Source organism: Protomyctophum bolini, assembly GCF_963924005.1.
Source record: "Protomyctophum bolini genome assembly, chromosome: 8".
NCBI classification, from domain to species: Eukaryota; Metazoa; Chordata; class Actinopteri; order Myctophiformes; family Myctophidae; genus Protomyctophum; species Protomyctophum bolini.
The window spans coordinates 3,284,847-3,310,193 of record NC_137869.1 but is presented as its reverse complement, the minus strand read 5'-3'; the positions used below and the strand labels follow the sequence as shown (position 1 = coordinate 3,310,193).

The following is a 25,347-nucleotide window of genomic DNA, read 5'->3' as shown; positions in this document are numbered from 1 at the left end:
TGTCTTTCCTGCCCAACTCAAACATGTCTACAGCAGAAATAGACATGTCAACCAACACCAGAGAATTCATACAGGAGAGAAGCCCTACGGCTGTGACCAGTGTGGGACTAGGTTCAGCGTGAGCAGTCAACTAAAAGTTCACCAGAGAATTCATACAGGAGAGAAGCCCTACGCCTGTGACCAGTGTGGGACTAGGTTCAGCAGCAGCAGTAATCTCAAACGTCACCAGAGAATTCATACAGGAGAGAAGCCCTATGCCTGTGACCAGTGTGGGACTAGGTTCAAACAGAGCAGTGAACTCAAAAGTCACCAGATAATTCATACAGGAGAGAAGCCCTATGCCTGTGACCAGTGTGGGGCTAAGTTCAGCGTGAGCAGTGCTCTCAAAAGTCACCAGAGAATTCATACAGGAGAGAAGCCCTATGCCTGTGACCAGTGTGGGAGCAGGTTCAGCCGGAACAGTCAACTAAAAGTTCACCAGAGAATTCATAAGGGAGAGAAGCCCTACGCCTGTGACCAGTGTGGGAGCAGCTTCAGCCGGAGGAGTCAACTAAAAGTTCACCAGAGAATTCATACAGGAGAGAAGCCCTATGCCTGCGACCAGTGTGGGAGCAGGTTCAGCGTGAGCAGTGATCTAAAAGTTCACCAGAGAATTCATACAGGAGAGAAGCCCTACGCCTGTGACCAGTGTGGGAGCAGGTTCAGCCGCAGCAGTAGTCTCAAAAGTCACCAGAGAATTCATTCAGGAGAGAAGCCCTACGCCTGTGATCAGTGTGAGAGCAGGTTCAGCCAGAGCAGTCAACTAAAAGTTCACCAGGGAATTCATACAGGAGAGAAGCCCTACACCTGTGACCAGTGTGGGGCTAGGTTCAGCGTGAGCAGTAATCTAAAAGTCCACCAGAGAATTCATACAGGAGAGAAGCCCTACGCCTGTGACCAGTGTGGGACTAGGTTCCGCCAGATAAGTACTCTCAAATATCATGAGAGAACTCATAGAGAGAAGACCAGCTACCACTGACTAGTTCTGTAGACTTCTCTGTAGTCTCTCCTCAAACAACATCCCATCGTAGTAGTGGTGCACAGTGCACACTTACCCATGCACAACATGCCAGTGGTGAAAAGTAACTAAGTACTTTTACTTAAGTACAATTTTGAGGCATTTGTACTTTACTTGAGTATTTCCAATTTCCAATACTTTTACTTCTACTCCACTACATCTCAGAGACAAAATTTGTACTTTTACTTTTACTACAATTATTTTAAACCTTTAGTTACAAGTTACTTTGGAGATTTTTTTGGAGAATTTTGATTAGAAAACATACAATAACCACTTCAACCCTATACATTTCGGCCATTTGAAAATAGCCCATCTAAAAGCTCACAAATAATGCGTCGCAACACAATGCATTGTGAGCTTGTAGATCTGCAAGCTCTACACACACACACACACACACACACACACACACACACACACTCTCTCTCTTCCCTCAATACATCTTCCCCCTGAAGAAGATCTCTTGGAATTCCTTAAATTCTAGGCTACCACCCAAAGTACTCACTTGATTACCGGTTTTCTTCATTACATCATAACTTGTTTACCTGTTTTCACTTGATTACCTGTTTTCTTCATTACATCATAACTTGGTTTGCCTGAACTGAAGCCACAGCTGTTGTATGATAAAGGGTGAGGGGTTAGGGGAGGGGCTGATAGTGTGACGTCACTATATTACAGCTTTTTTTCATTGGCACGTTTGACTGTCAAGGTTTCAGCCTCCAGGAAGAAACCCTGAATACAAAGGGAAGACATCATTGCACATAATGAAGTACTGTCACCTCTTAAACACATGAAACATTGGAAAAAGCATAACAATCACGGCACTCCATCTTTAAGGTCAGGTGTAGTTGTGGAAAAGCAGTGGTTGTAAAGTAATTAAGTTTACTCAAGGACTGTACTTGAGTAAACTTCTTATTAAAGTACTAAATTAATTTCGCTTTTATAACACATGTGAATCCCTTGACTCCTTCAAAACCGCTCTCAAAGTGCACCTATACGGACGGCTGCAATTCGAAACGGGCCCCCGTAAAGTCGAGTCCCCCCCACCCCCTTTTTCCACCCCTTGTTTCCCCATATTGTGTGTTTGTGTATAATTATCCTTTTTACCTCCTTTTATGATGACTTCCTGTTTTTTTTTATATAGAAGTGTATATTTGTACATCTCTAAATGTGCTGATGAATTGAACATGGTGGACCCTCTTGTAAACCAAGTGTAAAGCTTTATGGTGTCGTCCACAGTTAACAGTTTTTCTATTGAGTTGTGCTTTTAGTTTGAAATGTACCCATTCTGCATACTGTTAATAAAATACTTCAATCAATCAATCTACATCTCAGAGACTTATTGTAGGATATACCTTTATGCCACTGCAATTTACATGGAACACTTTTATTTAATTATTATTATTACAGTGGTTTATGCTTGTTCTGACTGTAACCTGACCTACGTCAGATTATTATTTGTTTTCTTGTTCTACTCGTGTGTAGGATGCACTTAATGTAGTGAGGAGGAGTGTCATTATTTGTGAACCATTATACTGACACCTGTGGGTGCTAATCTGCATAACCACTAGAGGGCGATGCAAGCCAATGCATCTCAGTTATATGTCACAGGATAAATTATTACTAAAATAAATAAATTACTCCTCCAGATTCGGTCCAAGAATCCTGCAAATCGTTTCACAGTATCTCTATAGTCATGTGCTCAAGACGGATCTGTCCCATATTTCATCCTTTCAAAGTTTGCAGGATTTTGGAACCACACAAACAAAACAACTTTTAACACAATGATTTATAAACACCATGGATGTATATGACTGTATTTCCTTTTTCCATATTAACGAAATCCACGTGTCACACAAACATACACGATGCAAATTGCAATGCAATATAACTGTACAAACAAGGGCCTATGTGTCTTTCTCTCTCAAACACGCACGCACATGCACACGTGCGCGCGACCCGTCAGCGGCAGTGCGGAGATGTTGCACAGAGAACTGTGACCCATTCAAAGTAGTCACTTCTTCCCAACATGCATTGCACTACGCCAGGCTCCCCGTATGGTTTCCCCCCTACCCTATTTCTCCACAGTGAGCGGTGGGACTGGGAGGGGCGTCTGGACGGCAGGCGGCTGTGGCGAAAACAGGATAAAGGAACAATCAGTCAAAAGGGGGACGCGTTTCAGTCAGACAAACAGCGGCGGCCATTGCTTTGCTCTCTATTACAGACTACATTAGATTAGATTAGAATTTAGTCACTGTTCTGTCCACTACGTTGAACTGGGAGAGTTTAAAATAGTCATTGTTCTGTATGTTGATCTGGGAGGAGAGTTTAGTCACTGTTCTGTCCACTACGTTGATCTGGGAGAGTTTAAAATAGTCATTGTTCTGCATGTTGATCTGGGAGGAGAGTTTAGTCACTGTTCTGTCCACTGTTGATCTGGGAGAGTTTAAAATAGTCATTGTTCTGCATGTTGATCTGGGAGGAGAGTTTAGTCACTGTTCTGTCCACTGTTGATCTGGGAGAGTTTAGTCAAGAAGCAAAGACCACAACATGTCAGCGAGTAAAGTCACATCCCAGACGGTAAAAGCGGACCTCAAACGTGGACCATCATCAGAGTGGACCGATGCTGCGTCAGAGAAGGAACAGATCCAGGCAGCCATGCTGAAGCAGCCTGTGATAAAGTTGCACAGAATAAGTATGTGCATGTTTTCATGTCACTGTATTGTACACTTTGATTTAATCTTCAACAGACAGCACATGTACACACATTCTGTGGTGGAGTAACTGAGTAATGCTTAAGTTCCTCCTAGGAGTCCTATCACTAAACTCAAACTGTAGTTAATTGTCTCCACCAGGCCGAAGGCATGGGGAGAGTATGTTTTGCACTACGTCCGTCCGTCCGTCCGTCCGTCTGTCTGTCTGTGGACAGCTCATCTCTGGCACTGTTGGCTTGATCAGCCAAACTCTGCACACACACTCTGTGGATGCCAGAGCTGAAGCTCTGCTCCGAATATTTGCCTGTTATCGTGCCACTAGGCAGAGGAAGAAATGCCACTTGAAACTTCTCAAATCATTGATTGATTGATTTAAATATTTATTAACAGTTTGTAGAATTACAGTAGCCTACATTTCAAGCACAAACTCAATACAGAGACTGTTAACTGTGAGTGGATGACCCAATTAAGCATTACACTTGTTTACAACAGGGTCCACATTGTTCAATTCATCAAAACATTTAGAGACATACAAATAGACAATTCTTAGAACAGAACAGGAATTCATCATAAGCAAAAAGGGAAAAGATACATATACAGTGAGGGGAAAAGGGGGGGGGGGTATTCAGATTTTACATGGGCCAGTTTCGAATTGCAGTCGTCCGTAGGTGCCCTTTGAGAGCGGTTTTGAAGGAGTCAAGGGATTCACATGTCTTAATGACTGTTGGTAGGGCGTTCCACATTTTGGTGGCATAGGAGCGAAAATAATTTAGTCCCTTGTTTGTGCCGAATCTGGGTTGTACATGGTTTGTTGCACTCCCTCTGGTGTTGTGGGTGTGGACTTCGTTTACATTAAGGAAGTATTTAGACAGGTACATGGGTATCTTAGTGGTGTAGTGTTTACATTAAGGAAGTATTTAGACAGGTACATGGGTATCTTGGTGGTCTATCGAATCTTGTGGACCAGACCCATTGCAAGATGCTGTACTCTATCGTCGACCCTAAGCCATCCCAGCCTGTCAAAGTGGGCAGGGGTGAGGTGGGTTCGGGGGGTGAGGCCTCATGATGGCGCTATAACTGTATGATCGAACCCTACAAACCCTCCCGCGCACACAGATCAGCCAACGCAGGGAAGCTGGAACTGGAAGTACCCTCACTAAAAACGCCGGGACAACGCTCCACACGTCCCAAACTCTTCCCCCTTCTGGCTCCAAAACTGTGGAATGCACTTCCCATTGCAGTCAGAACTGCAGCATCACTCCCAATCTTCCGCCGTAGTCTGAAAACCCACCTTTTCAGACTTCATCATGGCCCATAGCACTTACCCTACCCCCTTAAATAGCATTTCTGTAGACTTAGATAGCATTTGATACAGACTTATAGCATGTTATGTAGACAGCACTATAATTGCATTGTATGTAGTCATAGCACGTCATAGTACATATGTATAGCATAGTAGTATATATGTATAGTTTATATGTATATAATGTATAATATGTATCAATGTGACAAAAACAAAATAACTTGTCATTCATGAAAAGGAACCTGTGCAGTCCATTACAATTGGTGGACAAATAGTGGAGGTAGTAGACACTTTTAAATACTTAGGCACATATATTGACAGCAAACTCAATTTCAGTGAAAATACTGACCATATTTTTAAAACTTGTAACCAACGCCTCCACCTACTACGCAAGCTCAACTCCTTCAGAGTGAGCAAGCATATTATGGAAACAGTCTATAAAAACCTGATAGAGGGAATCTTGACTTTTAACATGGCAATGTGGTTTGGCAATCTAAATGTAAAAGGAAGAAGCAAGCTGCAGCAAATAGTAAACCTAGCCACAAAAATAATTGGGAAGAGACAGCAACAATTAGGCTGTATCTACAAGGAGGTACTTCGTAAAAAAGCTATCAAGATAGCAAACGACCCCTCTCATCCACTCTGCAGGGAGTTCGAACTACTTCCCTCTGGTAGACGGTACAAAGTACCAAAAGCTAACCGTAACATTTTTAAAAATTCTTTCATACCAAATGCCATTAAGGCACTAAATGATACCATGTCTCGCTAGATTTGTTTGTTTTCCAATGTATCTGCCACTGTTGTCCTGCACTTTTTTGCCATGAGAAAATAATTGTGTTAAGTGTTGTTGCTGTTGTAACCGTTTGTTTTTTACTGTTTGAGACCGAAGACGAATTTCCACACGTGGACAATAAATGAAACTAACTAACTAACTATAGTTTCAGAGTGGACCGATGCTGCGTCAGAGAAGGAACAGATCCAGGCAGCCATGCTGAAGCAGCCTGTGATAAAGTTACACAGAATAAGTATGTGCATGTTTTCATGTCACTGTATTGTACACTTTGATTTAATCTTCAACAGACAGCACATGCACACACATTTTGTGGTGGAGTAACTGAGTAATGCTTAAGTTCCTCCTAGGAGTCCTAGCACTAAACTCAAACTGTAGTTAATTGTCTCCACCAGGCCGAAGGCATGGGGAGAGTATGTTTTGCACTACGTCCGTCCGTCCGTCCGTCCGTCCGTCCGTCCGTCTGTCTGTGGACAGCTCATCTCTGGCACTGTTGGCTTGATCGCAGCCAAACTCTGCACACACACACTGTGGATGCCAGAGCTGAAGCTCTGCTCCGAATATTTGCCTGTTATCGCGCCACTAGGCAGAGGAAGAAATGCCACTTGAAACTTCTCAAATCATTGATTGATTGATTTAAATATTTATTAACAGTTTGTAGAATTACAGTAGCCTACATTTCAAGCACAAACTCAATACAGAGACTGTTAACTGTGAGTGGATGACCCAATTAAGCATTACACTTGTTTACAACAGGGTCCACATTGTTCAATTCATCAAAACATTTAGAGACATACAAATAGACACTTCTTAGAACAGAACAGGAATTCATCATAAGCAAAAAGGGAAAAGATACATATACAGTGAGGGGAAAAGGGGGGGGGGGTATTCAGATTTTACATGGGCCAGTTTCGAATTGCAGTCGTCCGTAGGTGCCCTTTGAGAGCGGTTTTGAAGGAGTCAAGGGATTCACATGTCTTAATGACTGTTGGTAGGGCGTTCCACATTTTGGTGGCATAGGAGCGAAAATAATTTAGTCCCTTGTTTGTGCCGAATCTGGGTTGTACATGGTTTGTTGCACTCCCTCTGGTGTTGTGGGTGTGGACTTCGTTTACATTAAGGAAGTATTTAGACAGGTACATGGGTATCTTGGTGGTGTAGTGTTGACATTAAGGAAGTATTTAGACAGGTACATGGGTATCTTGGTGGTGTAGTGTTGACATTAAGGAAGTATTTAGACAGGTACATGGGTATCTTGGTGGTGTAGTGTTGACATTAAGGAAGTATTTAGACAGGTACATGGGTATCTTGGTGGTGTAGTGTTGACATTAAGGAAGTATTTAGACAGGTACATGGGTATCTTGGTGGTGTAGTGTTGACATTAAGGAAGTATTTAGACAGGTACATGGGTATCTTGGTGGTGTATCGAATCTTGTGGACCAGACCCATTGCAAGATGCTGTACTCTGTCGTCGACCCTAAGCCATCCCAGCCTGTCAAAGTGGGCAGGGGTGAGGTGGGTTCGGGGGGTGAGGCCTCATGATGGCGCTATAACTGTATGATCGAACCCTACAAACCCTCCCGCGCACACAGATCAGCCAACGCAGGGAAGCTGGAACTGGAAGTACCCTCACTAAAAACGCCAGGACAACGCTCCACACGTCCCAAACTCTTCCCCCTTCTGGCTCCAAAACTGTGGAATGCACTTCCCATTGCAGTCAGAACTGCAGCATCACTCCCAATCTTCCGCCGTAGTCTGAAAACCCACCTTTTCAGACTTCATCATGGCCCATAGCACTTACCCTACCCCCTTAAATAGCATTTCTGTAGACTTAGATAGCATTTGATACAGACTTATAGCATGTTATGTAGACAGCACTATAATTGCATTGTATGTAGTCATAGCACGTCATAGTACATATGTATAGCATAGTAGTATATATGTATAGTTTATATGTATATAATGTATAATATGTATCAATGTGACAAAAACAAAATAACTTGTCATTCATGAAAAGGAACCTGTGCAGTCCATTACAATTGGTGGACAAATAGTGGAGGTAGTAGACACTTTTAAATACTTAGGCACATATATTGACAGCAAACTCAATTTCAGTGAAAATACTGACCATATTTTTAAAACTTGTAACCAACGCCTCCACCTACTACGCAAGCTCAACTCCTTCAGAGTGAGCAAGCATATTATGGAAACAGTCTATAAAAACCTGATAGAGGGAATCTTGACTTTTAACATGGCAATGTGGTTTGGCAATCTAAATGTAAAAGGAAGAAGCAAGCTGCAGCGAATAGTAAACCTAGCCACAAAAATAATTGGGAAGAGACAGCAACAATTAGGCTGTATCTACAAGGAGGTACTTCGTAAAAAAGCTATCAAGATAGCAAACGACCCCTCTCATCCACTCTGCAGGGAGTTCGAACTACTTCCCTCTGGTAGACGGTACAAAGTACCAAAAGCTAACCGTAACATTTTTAAAAATTCTTTCAAACCAAATGCCATTAAGGCACTAAATGATACCATGTCTCGCTAGATTTGTTTGTTTTCCAATGTATCTGCCACTGTTGTCCTGCACTTTTTTGCCATGAGAAAATAATTGTGTTAAGTGTTGTTGCTGTTGTAACCGTTTGTTTTTTACTGTTTGAGACCGAAGACGAATTTCCACACGTGACGTGGACAATAAATGAAACTAACTAACTAACTAACTAACTATAGTTTCAGAGTGGACCGATGCTGCGTCAGAGAAGGAACAGATCCAGGCAGCCATGCTGAAGCAGCCTGTGATAAAGTTACACAGAATAAGTATGTGCATGTTTTCATGTCACTGTATTGTACACTTTGATTTAATCTTCAACAGACAGCACATGCACACACATTTTGTGGTGGAGTAACTGAGTAATGCTTAAGTTCCTCCTAGGAGTCCTAGCACTAAACTCAAACTGTAGTTAATTGTCTCCACCAGGCCGAAGGCATGGGGAGAGTATGTTTTGCACTACGTCCGTCCGTCCGTCTGTCTGTGGACAGCTCATCTCTGGCACTGTTGGCTTGATCGCAGCCAAACTCTGCACACACACACTGTGGATGCCAGAGCTGAAGCTCTGCTCCGAATATTTGCCTGTTATCGCGCCACTAGGCAGAGGAAGAAATGCCACTTGAAACTTCTCAAATCATTGATTGATTGATTTAAATATTTATTAACAGTTTGTAGAATTACAGTAGCCTACATTTCAAGCACAAACTCAATACAGAGACTGTTAACTGTGAGTGGATGACCCAATTAAGCATTACACTTGTTTACAACAGGGTCCACATTGTTCAATTCATCAAAACATTTAGAGACATACAAATAGACACTTCTTAGAACAGAACAGGAATTCATCATAAGCAAAAAGGGAAAAGATACATATACAGTGAGGGGAAAAGGGGGGGGGGGGTATTCAGATTTTACATGGGCCAGTTTCGAATTGCAGTCGTCCGTAGGTGCCCTTTGAGAGCGGTTTTGAAGGAGTCAAGGGATTCACATGTCTTAATGACTGTTGGTAGGGCGTTCCACATTTTGGTGGCATAGGAGCGAAAATAATTTAGTCCCTTGTTTGTGCCGAATCTGGGTTGTACATGGTTTGTTGCACTCCCTCTGGTGTTGTGGGTGTGGACTTCGTTTACATTAAGGAAGTATTTAGACAGGTACATGGGTATCTTGGTGGTGTAGTGTTGACATTAAGGAAGTATTTAGACAGGTACATGGGTATCTTGGTGGTGTAGTGTTGACATTAAGGAAGTATTTAGACAGGTACATGGGTATCTTGGTGGTGTAGTGTTGACATTAAGGAAGTATTTAGACAGGTACATGGGTATCTTGGTGGTGTAGTGTTGACATTAAGGAAGTATTTAGACAGGTACATGGGTATCTTGGTGGTGTAGTGTTGACATTAAGGAAGTATTTAGACAGGTACATGGGTATCTTGGTGGTGTATCGAATCTTGTGGACCAGACCCATTGCAAGATGCTGTACTCTGTCGTCGACCCTAAGCCATCCCAGCCTGTCAAAGTGGGCAGGGGTGAGGTGGGTTCGGGGGGTGAGGCCTCATGATGGCGCTATAACTGTATGATCGAACCCTACAAACCCTCCCGCGCACACAGATCAGCCAACGCAGGGAAGCTGGAACTGGAAGTACCCTCACTAAAAACGCCGGGACAACGCTCCACACGTCCCAAACTCTTCCCCCTTCTGGCTCCAAAACTGTGGAATGCACTTCCCATTGCAGTCAGAACTGCAGCATCACTCCCAATCTTCCGCCGTAGTCTGAAAACCCACCTTTTCAGACTTCATCATGGCCCATAGCACTTACCCTACCCCCTTAAATAGCATTTCTGTAGACTTAGATAGCATTTGATACAGACTTATAGCATGTTATGTAGACAGCACTATAATTGCATTGTATGTAGTCATAGCACGTCATAGTACATATGTATAGCATAGTAGTATATATGTATAGTTTATATGTATATAATGTATAATATGTATCAATGTGACAAAAACAAAATAACTTGTCATTCATGAAAAGGAACCTGTGCAGTCCATTACAATTGGTGGACAAATAGTGGAGGTAGTAGACACTTTTAAATACTTAGGCACATATATTGACAGCAAACTCAATTTCAGTTAAAATACTGACCATATTTTTAAAACTTGTAACCAACGCCTCCACCTACTACGCAAGCTCAACTCCTTCAGAGTGAGCAAGCATATTATGGAAACAGTCTATAAAAACCTGATAGAGGGAATCTTGACTTTTAACATGGCAATGTGGTTTGGCAATCTAAATGTAAAAGGAAGAAGCAAGCTGCAGCGAATAGTAAACCTAGCCCCAAAAATAATTGGGAAGAGACAGCAACAATTAGGCTGTATCTACAAGGAGGTACTTCGTAAAAAAGCTATCAAGATAGCAAACGACCCCTCTCATCCACTCTGCAGGGAGTTCGAACTACTTCCCTCTGGTAGACGGTACAAAGTACCAAAAGCTAACCGTAACATTTTAAAAAATTCTTTCATACCAAATGCCATTAAGGCACTAAATGATACCATGTCTCGCTAGATTTGTTTGTTTTCCAATGTATCTGCCACTGTTGTCCTGCACTTTTTTGCCATGAGAAAATAATTGTTTTAAGTGTTGTTGCTGTTGTAACCGTTTGTTTTTTACTGTTTGAGACTGAAGACGAATTTCCACACGTGGACAATAAATGAAACTAACTAACTAACTATAGTTTCAGAGTGGACCGATGCTGCGTCAGAGAAGGAACAGATCCAGGCAGCCATGCTGAAGCAGCCTGTGCTAAAGTTACACAGAATAAGTATGTGCATGTTTTCATGTCACTGTATTGTACACTTTGATTTAATCTTCAACAGACGGCACATGCACACACATTTTGTGGTGGAGTAACTGAGTAATGCTTAAGTTCCTCCTAGGAGTCCTATCACTAAACTCAAACTGTAGTTAATTGTCTCCACCAGGCCGAAGGCATGGGGAGAGTATGTTTTGCACTCCGTCTGTCCGTCTGTCTGTCTGTCTGTGGACAGCTCATCTCTGGCACTGTTTGCTTGATCGCAGCCAAACTCTGCACACACACTCTGAGGATGCCAGAGCTGAAGCTCTGCTCCGAATATTTCACATGGCCCTGTTATAGCGCCACACGGAGGCCAATTTTTTGACTACATCTACAGATTTTGTCCAAACATCACGCAAATTGGTACACAGTCTCTCTATAGCCATTACACAAAACTGGTCTTTCAGTTTTTTTCATACTCCATCCTGATTGGCTAAGATTAGCTTCCAAAGTTTGCAGGAGTGCTCTGTTTTGAACAAATTGCCGCACATGAACACATCGTCTGATTTCTGTGGAATGTTGCACGCACATTCTCACTAGGCAGAGGAAGAAATGCTACTTGAAACTTCTCAAATCAGCCTCATGATGGCGCTATAACTGGCCTATTCGTGTTTTTACCTATAACTGCACCGATCGGTGTAAAACTTTGTATGCACACTCCCTAGAACCTGTGCCCTGTATTGTTCACATCTGCTGTTTATAGCGCCACCAGGAAGCCGTGTGTAAAACCTTTTTTTACTACTCCTTCAGATTTGATAAAATATCACGCTAATCCATGATCTCTGTAGTCATGTGATCAACAAGTGTCTGTTTGATTTCTCATATTCTAGACCAAACGTCCTCTTTTCCCCCCGTCGTCTTTTGGGGGTCTGTCATCTCTGTGGGGGCTGTGGGCCCCCATGAGGAATTGGACCTGAATATATTCGCATCGGTTCGTCCTGTTTGTACCGCGCCAGGTTGCGCCGCGCGCCCTGCGCCCGTTCACGCAGTTCTCGTCTTGCATTGACTTTGTATGTAATGGCGCCGCGCTAACCATCCATCCAGGAATGCAGAGCGTGTGCTCGGACTATTCCAGCTGTCTACTCCTCCATTCGACGGTGTGTTACAGAGAGCTATACATCTCCGTACAACGGTGCTTTACCGGAGTTTGCTGGTAAATAAATAAATAGTGCTTGTTGCACGTTTAGGTCAGGAACCGATAGGCAGAACCGAAATTTAATTATTTGTATGGGTACCCGGTACCGACCATGTGTTCATTCGGTTTCTACTTGGAACCCAATATCGGTACCCAATAACCATCCCGAAACACAACTTGCATGTTATTTTTAAAACATTTTATTTAGCCTCTGTTTCTCTCTCCTCAGCCGGGTGACGCGAGGTTAGGAATGCACAGAGGCAAGCAGTGTTTTTGATACAGTACATGCCAGATGAGTAGGTGATCTCCTCATGTAAACAAAGCATTTATATGGACGACGGTCGTTAGACTGGTGGGGATGGGCAACAATGATGCAAATTGTAAAAGGAGGAGGAGGAATGCAGAGCGTGTGCTCGGACTATTCCAGCTGTCTACTCCTCCATTCGACGGTGTGTTACAGAGAGACACGCAGCTATACATCTCCGTACAACGGTGCTTTACCGGAGTTAGCTGTTAAATAAATAAATAGTGCTTGACTGCACGTTTAGGTCAGGAACCGATAGGCAGAACCGAAATGTAATTATTTGTATGGGTACCCGGTACCAACCATGTGTTCATTCGGTTCCTACTTGGAACCCAATTTCGGTACCCAATAAACATCCCGAAATTGCAACACAACTTGCATGTTATTTTTAAAACATCTTATTTAGCCTCTGTTTCTCTCTCCTCATTCTCCATCCCAGATGTCTTTCCTGCCCAACTCAAACATGTCTACAGCAGAAATAGACATGTCAACCAACACCAGAGAATTCATACAGGAGAGAAGCCCTACACCTGTGACCAGTGTGGGGCCAAGTTCAGCGTGAGCAGTGCTCTCAAAAGTCACCAGAGAATTCATACAGGAGAGAAGCCCTACGCCTGTGACCAGTGTGGGAGCAGGTTCAGCAAGAGGGGTAATCTCAAAACTCACCAGAGAATTCATACAGGAGAGAAGCCCTATGCCTGTGACCAGTGTGGGGCTAGGTTCAGCCAGAGCAGTGATCTAAAAGTTCACCAGAGAATTCATTCAGGAGAGAAGCCCTACGCCTGTGACCAGTGTGGGACTAGGTTCAGCCGCAGGAGTCATCTCAAAAGTCACCAGAGAATTCATACAGGAGAGAAGCCCTACGCTTGTGACCAGTGTGGGGCTAGGTTCAGCCGCATGAGTCATCTCAAAAGTCACCAGAGAATTCATACAGGAGAGAAGCCCTACGCTTGTGACCAGTGTGGGGCTAGGTTCAGCGTGAGCATTAATCTAAAAGTTCACCAGATAATTCATACAGGAGAGAAGCCCTATGCCTGTGACCAGTGTGGGAGCAGGTTCAACCAGAGCAGTGCTCTCAAAAGTCACCAGAGAATTCATTCAGGAGAGAAGCCCTACGCCTGTGACCAGTGTGGGGCTAGGTTCAGACAGAGCGGTCATCTAAAAGTTCACCAGCTAATTCATACAGGAGAGAAGCGCTATGCCTGTGACCATTGTGGGAGCAGGTTCAGCCGGAGCAGTGATCTAAAAGTTCACCAGATAATTCATAAGGGAGAGAAGCCCTACGCCTGTGACCTGTGTGGGAGCAGCTTCAGCCGGAGCAGTGAACTAAAAGTTCACCAGAGAATTCATACAGGAGAGAAGCCCTATGCCTGCGACCAGTGTGGGAGCAGTTTCAGCGTGAGCAGTGGTCTAAAAGTTCACCAGAGAATTCATACAGGAGAGAAGCCCTACGCCTGTGACCAGTGTGGGAGCAGGTTCAGCCGCAGCAGTAGTCTCAAAATTCACCAGAGAATTCATTCAGGAGAGAAGCCCTACGCCTGTGATCAGTGTGAGAGCAGGTTCAGCCAGAGCAGTCAACTAAAAGTTCACCAGGGAATTCATACAGGAGAGAAGCCCTACGCCTGTGACCAGTGTGGGACTAGGTTCAGCCAGAGCAGTGAACTCAAACGTCACCAGATAATTCATACAGGAGAGAAGCCCTACGCCTGTGACCAGTGTGGGACTAGGTTCAGCCATAGCAGTTATCTCAAAAATCACCAGAGAATTCATACAGGAGAGAAGCCCTACGCCTGTGACCAGTGTGAGGCTAGGTTCAGCGTGAGCAGTGCTCTCAAAAATCACCAGAGAATTCATACAGGAGAGAAGCCCTACACCTGTGACCAGTGTGGGGCTAGGTTCAGCGTGAGCGGTAATCTAAAAGTCCACCAGATAATTCATACAGGAGAGAAGCCCTACGCCTGTGACCAGTGTGGGAGCAGGTTCAGCCAGAGCAGTCAACTAAAAGTCCACCAGAGAATTCATACAGGAGAGAAGCCCTACGCCTGTCACCAGTGTGGGAGAAGGTTCAGACAGATACGTAGTCTCAAATATCATGAGAAAACTCATAGAGAGAAGACCAGCTCCCACTGACTCTGTAGTTCTGTAGACTTCTCTGTAGTCTCTCCTCAAACAACATCCCATCGTAGTAGTGGTGCACAGTGCACACTTACCCATGCACAACATGCCAGTGGTGAAAAGTAACTAAGTACTTTTACTTAAGTACAATTTTGAGGCATTTGTACTTTACTTGAGTATTTCCAATTTCCAATACTTTTACTTCTACTCCACTACATCTCAGAGACAAAATTTGTGCTTTTACTTTTACTACAATTATTTTAAAGTTACTTTGGAGATTTTTTTGGAGAATTTTGATTAGAAAACATACAATAACCACTTCAACCCTATACATTTCGGCCATTTGAAAATAGCCCATCTAAAAGCTCACAAATAATGCGTCGCAACACAATGCATTGTGAGCTTGTAGATCTGCAAGCTCCACACACACACACACACACACACACACACACACACACACACACACACACACACACTCTCTCTCTTCCCTCAATACATCTTCCCCCTGAAGAAGATCTCTTGGAATTCCTTAAATTCTAGGCTACCACCCAAAGTACTCACTTGATTACCGGTTTTCTTCATTACATCATAACTTGTTTACCTGTTTTCACTTGATTACCTGTTTTCTTCATTACATCATAACTTGGTTTGCCTGAACTGAAGCCACAGCTGTTGTATGATAAAGGGTGAGGGGTTAGGGGAGGGGCTGATAGTGTGACGTCACTATATTACAGTTTTTTTTCATTGGCACGTTTGACTGTCAAGGTTTCAGCCTCCAGGAAGAAACCCTGAATACAAAGGGAAGACATCATTGCACATAATGAAGTACTGTCACCTCTTAAACACATGAAACATTGGAAAAAGCATAACAATCACGGCACTCCATCTTTAAGGTCAGGTGTAGTTGTGGAAAAGCAGTGGTTGTAAAGTAATTAAGTTTACTCAAGGACTGTACTTGAGTAAACTTCTTATTAAAGTACTAAATTAATTTCGCTTTTATAACACATGTGAATCCCTTGACTCCTTCAAAACCGCTCTCAAAGTGCACCTATACGGACGGCTGCAATTCGAAACGGGCCCCCGTAAAGTCGAGTCCCCCCCACCCCCTTTTTCCACCCCTTGTTTCCCCATATTGTGTGTTTGTGTATAATTATCCTTTTTACCTCCTTTTATGATGATTTCCTGTTTTTTTTTTATATAGAAGTGTATATTTGTACATCTCTAAATGTGCTGATGAATTGAACATGGTGGACCCTCTTGTAAACCAAGTGTAAAGCTTTATGGTGTCGTCCACAGTTAACAGTTTTTGTATTGAGTTGTGCTTTTAGTTTGAAATGTACCCATTCTGCATACTGTTAATAAAATACTTCAATCAATCAATCTACATCTCAGAGACTTATTGTAGGATATACCTTTATGCCACTGCAATTTACATGGAACACTTTTATTTAATTATTATTATTACAGTGGTTTATGCTTGTTCTGACTGTAACCTGACCTACGTCAGATTATTATTTGTTTTCTTGTTCTACTCGTGTGTAGGATGCACTTAATGTAGTAAGGAGGAGTGTCATTATTTGTGAACCATTATACTGACACCTGTGGGTGCTAATCTGCATAACCACTAGAGGGCGATGCAAGCCAATGCATCTCAGTTATATGTCACAGGATAAATTATTACTAAAATAAATAAATTACTCCTCCAGATTCCGTCCAAAAATCCTGCAAATCGTTTCACAGTATCTCTATAGTCATGTGCTCAAGACAGATCTGTCCCATATTTCATATTCCATCCTTTCAAAGTTTGCAGGATTTGGTCCGTTTGGAACCACACAAACAAAACAACTTTTAACACAATGATTTATAAACACCATGGATGTATATGACTGTATTTCCTTTTCCCATATTAACGAAATATGGTAACAAGAAGACTCACCCCGTTTCTGTTTTCCTCCCAGAATTTTCCCCAGTGAGGGGTGGGAGAAGCTGGACAGCAGACGGCTGGATTTTGAATTTCTTTAACTATAAACTTTCATGACAGCAGACAGCCTAAGTACAAATATAATTTATGAAAAGCTACTACAGTGAAGTCTGTTCACAGAAGTTGTTGTAGGATATGTGGGGATTATCAATATGACTGTATTTCCTTTTTCCATATTAATGAAATCCACGTGTCACACAAACATACACGATGCAAATTGCAATGCAATATAACTGTACAAACAAAATAACACATAAGGTAACACATGATGGTAACCATGGCAACGAATGGTGTCTGTTTCCTGTTTCTGCACAAGGAGGGCGAGTGTATAACAGTTTTTTATACCCAGCACCCTAATCAAGGGAACTTGATTCAGCTGGAGGGCCTATGTGTCTTTCTCTCTCAAACACGCACATGCACACGCACGTGCGCGCGACCCGTCAGCGGCAGTGTGGAGATGTTGCACAGAGAACTGTGACCCATTCAAAGTAGTCACTTCTTCCCAACATGCATTGCACTACGCAAGCCTCCCCGTATGGTTTTTCTCCCCAGTGAGCGTTGGGACTGAGAGGGGCGTCTGGACGGCAGGCGGCTGTGGCGAAAACAGGATAAAGGAACAATCAGTCAAAAGGGGGACGCGTTTCAGTCAGACAAACAGCGGCGGCCATTGCTTTGCTCTCTGTTAAAGACTAAATTAGATTAGATTAGAATTTAGTCACTGTTCTGTCCACTACGTTGACCTGGGAGAGTTTAAAATAGTCATTGTTCTGCATGTTGAGCTGGGAGGAGAGTTTAGTCACTGTTCTGTCCACTGTTGATCTGGGAGAGTTTAGTCAAGAAGCAGAGCAGAGGACTGCATGGGTCAAAGACCACAACATGTCAGCGAGTAAAGTCACATCCCAGACGGTAAAAGTGGACCTCAAACGTGGACCATCATCAGAGTGGACCGATGCTGCGTCAGAGAAGGAACAGATCCAGCTAGCCATGCTGAAGCAGCCTGTGATAAAGCTACACAGAATAAGTATGTGCATGTTTTCATGTCACTGTATTGTACACTTTGATTTAATCTTCAACAGACGGCACATGCACACACATTTTGTGGTGGAGTAACTGAGTAATGCTTAAGTTCCTCCTAGGAGTCCTAGCACTAAACTCAAACTGTAGTTATTTGTCTCCACCAGGCCGAAGGCATGGGGAGAGTTAGCCCTGAAACATGACTGCCATGATGATTATCATGACAGTCATGACGTAACTTCACCCTATTTTTGGCACTCGCTGCATTTACAAGTGTAGCTTTTTATTAAACAACGCGGGATGCAGAAATTCTAATCGCTGGATCTGCTACTAACTAACACCCGTGAGACAAAATGTGAGTACTTTATATTTGAAATCTGAATGTTTATATATACGGAAAACTTGTAAATGCAGCAAGTGCCAAAAATAGGGTGAAGTTTCGTCATGACTCTCGTATGAATATGAGAGTCATGAATCATGGCTAGGGGAGAGTATGTTTTGCAGTCCGTCTGTCTGTCTGTCTGTGGACAGCTCATCTCTGGCACTGTTTGCTTGATCGCAGCCAAACTCTGCACACACACTCTGTGGATGCCAGAGCTGTAGCGCCACACGGAGACCACTTTTTGCAAAACAAATTTTTTGACTACACCTACAGATTTTGTCCAAACGTCACGCAAATTGGTACACAGTCTCTCTATAGCCATTACACAAAACTGGTCTTTCAGTTTTTTTCATACTCCATCCTGATTGGCTAAGATTGGCTTCCAAAGTTCGCAGAAGTGGTCCGTTTTGAACAAATTGCCGCACATGAACACATCGTGTGATTTCTGTGGAATGTTGCACGCACAGTACCTCTAGGCAGAGGAAGAAATGCCACTTGAAAATTCTCAAATCAGCCTCATGATGGCGCTATAACTGGCCTATTTGGGTTTTGTGTAAAACCTTTCTTTTATTACTCCTTCAGATTTGATAAAAAAAATACACATGATCTTTGTAGTCATGTGATCAACAAGGGTCTGTTCAGGGGCGTAATGAGGTCATTGTGGGCCCCGGTGCGAGAATATTTTGTAGGCCCCCCACCACCGCGGCACCGCCATAAACAAGTGTGCGTGCGCGTGCCTATGCGCGCGCGCACACACACACACACACACACACACACACACACACACACACACAATAGGTATAAACTAACATTACAGGTGAGGTGACCGGCCACACAATTAAATTATTCAATTAAATTCAAAGGGGCTTTATTGGCATGAGAACATATGGTACAGCATTGAGTAAGTTAACAGTCTTTGTATTGAGTTTGTGCTTGAAATGTACTGTAATTCTGCACAAAAAAAATTTTCAATCAATCACACTAGCACCAGCCTTTCAGCACCACATGCAGACAGCACCAGCTGCCAAGCTCAGTGTCCATACAGTATATTCATCAATAAACAACCTGCCCTGACTTGGGCACAAAAACAAAACTACCACAGCCTGATGTCTCCAAACTATGAAACATAAAAATAAAAAAACACAGCTCATTATATGCCACTATAAAACCACAGCATTGAATGGATGTACTCACTTATTAGAAGGTCACCTTACGGGCCTTGTACTCAGCAAAGTCATTTATGATGCTTCTCAGGTCCAAAGCCCTCGCTCTGCAGTTCTCAATAGAAAGCGTAGCCAGTCCACTGAGTCTCTTGTCCCATGCTGCTCCTTAAATAAGTCTTTATCAACTTTAGCTTGGAGAATGAGTGCTCTGCACTCTACAGTGACAGGTATGGTGAGATATAACATTAATGCAGTGCAAACATCAGTAAATGATGCCACTATATGTGTCCCTGTCAGGGCTAACTGGCACATGACAGCACAGTCCTTTGCAATTTGCAACTCTAGATTTATTATAATGATATAAAGTGACCATCAATTTGCATCTGCTTGCATTAAACAACATTAAACTCACCAACATTGCAGCTGTAGGGAAAGCTTGAATATCCACTTTGAAACTGCAAAGCTTTTGTTTCATAAAAATACACCGAACATTTTTCCCACTCAGCCCTGCACTTCGTTTTTCTTCTTTTTTTAGTTCTATCTCACTACTAGAACTTTCTGATAAGATTGTTGGCACTTAAGTTGGCTGTCAACAACAGCGTCCATTTGTTTTTTCAATGTTGTGGACCGGAGCGTGGTGAAATAGTTGCTAAGATATGATACTGCATAATGATTGGCTCTGCTGCATGCCTATGAAGAGTACTGACCAATGAGCTGTGCCTAGCGCCTTGCTAGACACCAGGTTCCATGTCTTCCTCCTGTTCCCATAGCTCAGCTAGCTGCCCCTTCTGCTTGTGTGTATGTGTGTGTGTGTGTATTCACAAAACAGCGCCCGTCAGCTGTTTCTTTTCTTTTCTTCCCTTCCCCTCATGGGCCCCTAGGGGGCGCTGGGCCCCAGTGCTTTGCACTGGCTGCACTGCCCTATGTTACGCCACTGGGTCTGTTTGATTTCTCATATTCTAGACCAGTGTTTCCCAACCTTTTTTCTGCCAGGGCACACTTTTCATAGCCAAAAAATCCCAGGTCACACCTAGATGTGTGGGGGCAGGGGGGGGGGGGCAATATATATATATATATATATATATATATATATATATATATATATATATATGTATATGTAATATATGACATACCGGTAATCCGGTATGTATGTATGTATATATATATATATATATATATATATATATGTATTTAATATATGACATACCGGTAATCCGGTATGTATGTATGTATACATATATATATATATATATATATATATATATATGTATGTAATATATGACATACCGGTAATCCGGTATGTATGTATGTATGTATATATATATATATATACACACCCACACACACAGCTGTATTTGTAACCAGAAGAAAATATTTGCTCTCATATACACAAGATGGCTAGTTTTATATATTTAACAAATATATTTTTTTATTAATATATTTATTTCCTGACCTACTAATGTGAACACAGTTTGAGTGAATGCTGTGCAGTCAGTAATAATAATAATAATAAACTTTTATTTGTATAGCACCTTTCATACATAAATGTAGCTCAAAGTGCTTCACAGGGCAAAAATAGAAACCAATAAAACATAAGTAGTTAAAATGATAAAACAATGGCAAAGAACAAAATTGAATATAAGAACATAAAATAAATAAAAACAAATAAAAACAAATAAAAACACCACATGCAGCAAATCAGTCAGGGCAGGAACGTGCATATTTAAACTCAATTAAAAGCAATGTTGTAGAAGTGGGTCTTGAGCTGAGCTTTAAAAATGTCTACAGAGGCTGCCTGACGAAGGTACAGTGGGAGCTTGTTCCATGCCGACGGCCCTTAGAAGCAAAAAGCTGCTTCCCCGTATTTTTTAGTTGCCATTTCTTTTGGCAACGCGAGCAGGCCAGCAGTGGAAGACCTTAGGGGGCGGTTTGGGACATATTTAGGCAGGCAGTCATGTAGGTAGGAAGGTGCGAGACCATTGAGAGATTTATAGACGAGTAAAATAATTTTAAAATCAATCCTAAAAACAACCGGAAGCCAGTGCAGTGATGCCAAAACTGGAGTAATATGTTCTCTCATCTTAGTTCTAGTTAAAACTCTGGCTGCTGCATTTTGGACGAGTTGTAATCTGTCAGTTGTTTTCTTAGGCAGTCCTGAATAAAGTGCATTGCAGTAGTCAAGCCGAGAGAAAACAAAGGCGTGGATTAGCGTTTTTGCATCGTCCAAGGACAAATAGGCTCTGATTCGTGCAATATTTCTAAGGTCAGTCAGTGCAGTCGGTGCAGTCAGTGCAGTCAGTGCACACACAGAAAGTTAAGAACGTCTTCACTGCTGTCTGTGACACTGTGCTGAATCACACGTGTTTGTTCACCACAGCCAGGCAAGAAAGACTTCTCCCTAAAGTTTCCATAAAGTTCACTTGAAAGTTACGTTTGAGAAACTTTATATAATTATGAATTTACGGTATGACGACAGCAAACATGAAACATGAAGGACCCGGCGCGGCTACTCCGCTTCTCTGTCGTGAATGTCGTCTCGTCTGCCGTTACTGTTATGCAGTAGCTCTGCCCCGGCGATTTGTAAGCCCACCACAGCCACTTTTGCAACACAGTGTGGGCTTGTAGGTCAGCTTAAAAAAGATCGACACCAGCTAAAAGCAGGCTCCACATGATCAACTCACAACGCGTTGTGCATCGTTTCAACCGCACGTGTGAACGCACCAGCAGGAACGCACTGAAAGCCTGGTGACGCGAGGTTAGGAATGCACAGAGACAAAAGCAGTGTTTTTTTTATACAGTACATGCCAGACGAGTAGGTGATCCCCTCATGTAAACAAAGCCACACATTAGCATTTATATGGACGAGGGTCGTTAGACTGGTGGGGATGGGCAACAATGATGCAAATTGTAAAAGGAGGAGGAGGAATGCAGAGCGTGTGCTCGGACTATTCCAGCTGTCTACTCCTCCATTCGACGGTGTGTTACAGAGAGACACGCAGCTATACATCTCCGTACAACGGTGTGTTACAGAGAGACACGCAGCTATACATCTCCGTACAACGGTGCTTTACCGGAGTTTGCTGTTAAATAAATAAATAGTGCTTGACTGCGCGTTTATTGAATTATTTGTATGGGTACCCGGTACCAACCGTGTTAATTCGGTTCCTACTTGGAACCCAATTTCGGTACCCAGTAACCATCTGAAATACCAACACAACTTGCATGTTATTTTTAAAACATCTTATTTAGCCTCTGTTTCTCTCTCCTCATTCTCCATCGCAGATGTCTTTCCTGCCCAACTCAAACATGTCTACAGCAGAAATAGACATGTCAACCAACACCAGAGAATTCATACAGGAGAGAAGCCCTACGCCTGTGACCAGTGTGGGAGCAGGTTCAGCTGGAGCAGTCAACTAAAAGTTCACCAGAGAATTCATACAGGAGAGAAGCCCTGCGCCTGTGACCAGTGTGGGAGCAGGTTCAGCCAGAGCAGTCAACTAAAAGTTCACCAGAGAATTCATACAGGAGAGAAGCCCTACGCCTGTGACCAGTGTGGGACTAGGTTCAGCGTGAGCAGTCATCTCAAAAGTCACCAGAGAATTCATTCAGGAGAGAAGCCCTACCACTGTGACCAGTGTGGGAGCAGGTTCAGCTGGAGCAATGCTCTCAAAAGTCACCAGAGAATTCATACAGGAGAGAAGCCCTATGCCTGTGACCAGTGTGGGGCTAGGTTCAGCCAGAGCAGTGCTCTCAAAAGTCACCAGAGAATTCATACAGGAGAGAAGCCCTACACCTGTGACCAGTGTGGGACTAGGTTCAGCGTGAGCAGTGCTCTCAAAAGTCACCAGAGAATTCATACAGGAGAGAAGCCCTATGCCTGTGACCAGTGTGGGACTAGGTTCAGCGTGAGAAGGGCTCTAAAACGTCACCAGAGAATTCATACAGGAGAGAAGCCCTACGCCTGTGACCAGTGTGGGAGAAGGTTCAGCCATAGCGGTCATCTAAAAGTTCACCAGATAATTCATACAGGAGAGAAGCCCTATGCCTGTGACCAGTGTGGGACTAGGTTCAGCCAGAGCAGTGATCTCAAAAGTCACCAGAGAATTCATACAGGAGAGAAGCCCTACGCCTGTGACCAGTGTGGGAGCAGGTTCAGCCAGAGCAGTGCTCTCAGAAGTCACCAGAGAATTCATACAGGAGAGAAGCCCTTTGCCTGTGACCAGTGTGGGAGCAGGTTCAGCGTGAGCAGTGATCTAAAAGTTCACCAGAGAATTCATACAGGAGAGAAGCCCTATGCCTGTGACCAGTGTGGGGCTAAGTTCAACGTGAGCAGTGCTCTCAAAAGTCACCAGAGAATTCATACAGGAGAGAAGCCCTATGCCTGTGACCAGTGTGGGACTAGGTTCAGACGGAGCAGTACACTCAAAAGTCACCAGAGAATTCATACAGGAGAGAAGCCCTATGCCTGTGACCAGTGTGGGAGCAGGTTCAGCCAGATAGGTAGTCTCAAATATCACCAGATAACTCATAGAGAGAAGACCAGCTACCACTGACTCTGTAGTTCTGTAGACTTCTCTGTAGTCTCACCTCAAACAACATCCCTCTTTGAGAAAGGTGGTTGGAATTGTATAATTGCACAGAATGACAATATAGGCTCCCCCTGGAGAGATCTACCCAGGCACCACCCGACCCCATACTGGGCACCGGTCTCGAGAACGTCCTACATTAACCCATTCTGAACGGGAACCCATATTGGTGTTAGCATCATGTTATGCTTTAGCTATTGAAAAATAGCAGATCTACAAGCTCATAGCGCGCCACCGAGTGGCGCGCTACGAGCTTGTAGGTCTGCTATTTTTGTAAAAATCGAAGAACGACTGACATTTTTTAGAATCTGATCTCAGGTCAGAATGGGGTTAATCAGACCAGTGTGTGTCCAGTGGAAACCTCGTATGAATCTGATCTCAGGTCAGAATGGGTTAACATATGTGGATGTACTCAAGAAAGAACGCAGGAGTGCAAAGTGTTAGGCCTCACTCACACCTTCGCAACAGACTGATGTATGCTTGTTGTATACAAAGGGTGTGACACATCTTGCCCCAATGCATTTCCAATGGGAGTCACATGGTTTGACACAACATTTGTGTTGTATGAGGGGGAGGGGGGCAGTCGAAACACAGCCGAAAGCCATACGACAGCTTGTAGTCCAAAATGTTGTATCAAACCATGTGACTTACATTGGAAATGCATGACACTTACATCTAGCATGCGTCAATGTTGTATGCTAGATCGAAAGGTGTGAGTGAGGCCTTAGCCACGTGTGTGTGTGTGTGTGTGTGTGTGTGTGTGTGTGTGTGTGTGTGTGTGTGTGTGAATGCATTTTTATTTCCGTGTCCATCTCAGTCGCTCTGCAATTCTGCATCACTTAACCACATCAGATCTATATTTTTTACAAATGTTAAATAACTTTTGACGTAGCTAATGATTCAACGGGCAATAGAAAAGAAAATGGAACTCATTCTCAATATCATTTATATCACAGTAGGTGCAAATACGTTCTTCTTCTGTAACTCCTCTATAGAGCGTCGCAGTCCCTCCCCCTTTCAGAAGAACGAACGGCCCAGGAAATGAAATGCAATGCATTCTGACCATAGCGATTTTCTTTAAGTATTTATTTAAAGACGGTTACGCCGCGGACAAAGCCAACTCGGATCGTGACAAATCATGACAATGAACACAATGTTTTGGGGCCGATCAAATAATTTATAAGAAGAAAAACAAAACAAATAGTCTTCTTTCTAATGATTTGATCGGCCTTGGCTTTGTCTGCGGCGTAACCGTCTTTAAATAAATACTTTAGAAAATCGCTATGGTCAGAATGCATTGCATTTCATTTCCTGGGCCGTTGGTTCTTCTGAAAGGGGGAGGGACTGCGCCGCTCTATACCTCCCAGTCTCAAGGTGCAAGGGCAAGATCCCAGAACGAAGTTGGG

At 43.1% G+C, this 25,347-nt stretch overlaps 2 protein-coding genes across 2 annotated transcripts; both read left to right on the top strand.

The window, feature by feature from the left end:
- Positions 1-8,593: 8,593 nt before the first annotated feature.
- On the top strand, positions 8,594-16,176 carry LOC308320654 (uncharacterized protein). Its single transcript, XM_080771246.1, has 3 exons — positions 8,594-8,678; positions 11,142-11,228; positions 13,140-16,176. The coding sequence occupies exons 1-3, from the start codon at positions 8,642-8,644 to the stop codon at positions 14,828-14,830; spliced, it is 1,815 nt and encodes a 604-aa protein (XP_080627372.1). The 5' UTR covers positions 8,594-8,641; the 3' UTR covers positions 14,831-16,176.
- A 1,496-nt stretch (positions 16,177-17,672) lies between these two features.
- On the top strand, positions 17,673-24,051 carry LOC308319553 (uncharacterized protein; the record flags this gene model as incomplete). Its single annotated transcript, XM_080769657.1, has 2 exons — positions 17,673-17,817; positions 22,638-24,051. The coding sequence occupies 2 exons, from the start codon at positions 17,673-17,675 to the stop codon at positions 23,906-23,908; spliced, it is 1,416 nt and encodes a 471-aa protein (XP_080625783.1). The 3' UTR covers positions 23,909-24,051.
- Positions 24,052-25,347: the final 1,296 nt, after the last annotated feature.